The sequence below is a fragment of the Staurois parvus genome, unplaced genomic scaffold (assembly GCF_062004578.1).
Source record: "Staurois parvus isolate SC_StPar_1 unplaced genomic scaffold, SC_StPar_1.0 ptg000248l, whole genome shotgun sequence".
Classification (NCBI taxonomy): domain Eukaryota; kingdom Metazoa; phylum Chordata; class Amphibia; order Anura; family Ranidae; genus Staurois; species Staurois parvus.
The window spans coordinates 815001-818224 of NW_028318044.1; the positions used below are offsets into that span (position 1 = coordinate 815001).

At 42.7% G+C, this 3224-nt stretch overlaps 1 protein-coding gene across 2 annotated transcripts in view; it reads right to left on the bottom strand.

Moving 5' to 3' along the window:
- PLCB1 (phospholipase C beta 1) overlaps positions 1–2012 on the bottom strand; it is an 815168-nt gene extending 813156 nt beyond the window's left edge. The window contains exon 1 of one of the 2 annotated variants that reach the window (XM_089680621.1): positions 1672–2012. In XM_089680621.1, the coding sequence (XP_089536747.1) occupies positions 1672–1770 (99 nt within the window). In that variant the 5' untranslated portion in view covers positions 1771–2012. The remainder of the gene's footprint in view (positions 1–1671) is intronic. The other variant, XM_089680620.1, reaches the window with a different exon arrangement.
- Positions 2013–3224: the final 1212 nt, after the last annotated feature.

Genomic DNA, 3224 nt, shown 5'->3' on the forward strand with positions numbered 1-3224 from the left:
TGTAGGTGCTTCAATGGTTAGATGTTCATTGAGGTCTACGGGCCCAGAAGAAGCCCACTTAGGTATCTGCTCCTCCGCTCCTCCAGCAGCTGGCGCTCTCCTCTACTGCCCAATGCTGCGGTGGTGGACTGTCCATCAGCATCCTGATGTCTAGTGAAGGGCCATGGGCTGTGCATTGGACTTGGTGGTGTCAGAGGACCTGCGACTGCCAGAGCGAAGGGAGCGGAGGCTTTAGGGACCTATTTCACCCCTTCAGGGCTACCAATGACCCTTTTGGGACTGACGTGACGCTTTCAAGACTACCCTATTATCCTTTGGGAGCTACCATATGACCCTTTATGGACTACCAATGACCCCTTTAGGGATGCGAATGACTCTTTCAGAGGGTTAATATGTCACCCTTTTGGGGCTACCAAGTGACTCTACCACAGGCTACCATACCACCACCTCTGGGGCTACCATGTGACCTTTTCCAGGCTACCACATCACCCTTTAAGGGCTACCGATGACCCTTTTGAAGTTATTATACCATCCTTTTGGGACTGCCATGTGACACTACCAAAGGCTACCATATCACCCTTCTCGGGTTACCATGTGACCCTTTTCAGGCTACCATATCACACTTTAGGGACTACCAATGACCCTTATGTGGCTGCCAGTGACCCTTTCAACACTACCATATAACCCTTTCTGAGCTACAGTATGACCCTTTGGGAGCTGTCAATAACCTGTTCAGAGCTACTGTGTCACCCTTTTGGGCCTCCAGTATATCTCTTTGGGTGTTGACAGGTGACCCTTTTCGGGCTGCCAATGAGCTTTCTGGGGTTGCCATGTGACCTTTTTGGAGATACCTTATCATCCTTTGGGGCTACCATATGACCCTTCTGGGGCTACCAATGACCCTTCTGGGGCTACCGATGACCCTTTTGGGACTTCCATTTGACCCTTTTAGGTCTACTAATGACAGTTTTGCTGTTGCCAATGACATTTTCAAGGTTAGCACATTACCCTTTTGGTGCTACCAATGACCCTTTTGGACTGCCATATCCTTCTTTTTGAACAACCAAATTACCCTTTTTGGGCTACCATCTAAGCCATTAAGGAAATCCATTTGACCCTTTCAGGGCTATTAAAGACACTTTCAATGCTGCCATATGAGTCTTTTTTGGGCTACCATATCACCCTTTTTCGTGCTGCCATGTCACCCTTCTTGGACTACCAATAAACTCTTTTGGGTCTGCCAATGACCCTTTTGGGACTGCCATTTGACTCTTTTTTGGGCTGCCATATCTCTTTTTTTGAGCAACCAAATGACCCTTTTTGGGCTACCATTAGACCCATTTAGTACCACCATTTGACCCTTTAATGACCCTTTTGATGCTGCCATATGACATTTTTAGGCTACCATATGACCCATTTGGGGCTGTCAACGACCCTGTGGGTGCCCTCCCCCCTATTACCCCAGGCTGTAGAGTCCATCAGACTTTTCCTCTATACATGCAGTCAGTTCCATGACCAGTCACCAGCTGTCACAGCTCATTCATTGGTTCTGATCGATCCCTGTAAACTCCATCCTCACCCGGCAGCTGTCCAGCAGCGATCGCAGGCATGCAGTGCAGGCGCCGGGCACAGACCCCCCCACAGACGGATCGGAAAGGATCGGTTACTTACATCATCCCATTTGATACACTTGGATCCTTTCTTCAAGGTGTCGGAGACGCAGACACGTTTGAGCTGCAGAGCATGAACCCCAGGCTGAGCCCCAGCCATGTCCACACATTGAGCCTTCCAATGGGCGAGGAGGAGAGGGAAGGACAGATCCCGGGGGGAGGGCGGGCGGCCGGCGGGTGCGGGGGTCAGGCGGAGATCGGGGTGTCCGGAGGATGAGGAGCGCGCACAGCTGATCGCACAGAATGACAGCAGCCAGCCGGAGCCGTGCACAGCCCCAGCACTGCGATCACAGCTCTGCCTACTCCTCCGGCTCCTCCATCCTCCTCCTCCTCATACAACCATTCACCCCCCCTTCCCCTCCAATACATACATATGTATACGCCTTGTGTCCTTCTCTGCAATCACTGCCAACTCCACCATTGGCAGCTATGGCTGGCTGAACGGCGCCACCCGCAGGACAAACTGGGGTACTACACAGGAGGCCAGCTAGGCTGGATTAAAGGAGATCTCCACCTTCCGCAAAAAAAAATATATATATATATTTAAATCATATTTGCTTGAGGTGATTGTAGCCGTATTAGTGCACTTGCAACAGAAACAATTGAGTACTGTCCATGAAACTTTTTTATTTGCACTAACATACAATTTTGAGAACAAGCTTTCGGGGAATGTCCCCTTCTTCAGGTCTAAGCAGTACTGTACCGCTTGGACCTTGAAGAAGGGGACACTCCCCGAAAGCTTGTCCTCTAATTTGTATGTTAGTGCAAATAAAAAAAGTATCACGGACAGTACTCAATTGTTTCAATCATATTTACTATTCTTATAAATAATAATAATAAAAAATAAATGCATATATTTTGCAAAAATAAAATGTAAATATATATATATACACATATATATACATATAAACACACATATATATATATACATCTCTCTATCTAAATATATATATATATATATATATATATATATATATATATATATATATATATATAACAAAATAAAATCAAATGCATCTATTTTGCAATTAGTAAATAATGAAAAAATAATATGCACTTATTATTGTTATGAATAACAATAAAAAAATAATACTTTTTTTATTTGCACTAACATACAATTTTGAGGACAAGCTTTCGGGGAATGTCCCCTTCTTCAGGTCTAAGCAGTACTGTACCGCTTGGACCTTGAAGAAGGGGACACTCCCCGAAAGCTTGTCCTCTAATTTGTATGTTAGTGCAAATAAAAAAAGTATCACGGACAGTACTCAATTGTTTCAATCATATTTATTATTCTTATAAATAATAATAATAATAAAAAATAAATGCATATATTTTGCAAAAATAAAATGTAAATATATATATATATACATATATATACATATAAACACACACATATATATATATATATATATATATATACATCTCTCTCTCTATCTAAATATATATATATATATATATATATATATATATATATATATACATATATATAACAAAATAAAATCAAATGCATCTATTTTGCAATTAGTAAATAATGAAAAAATAATATGCACTTAT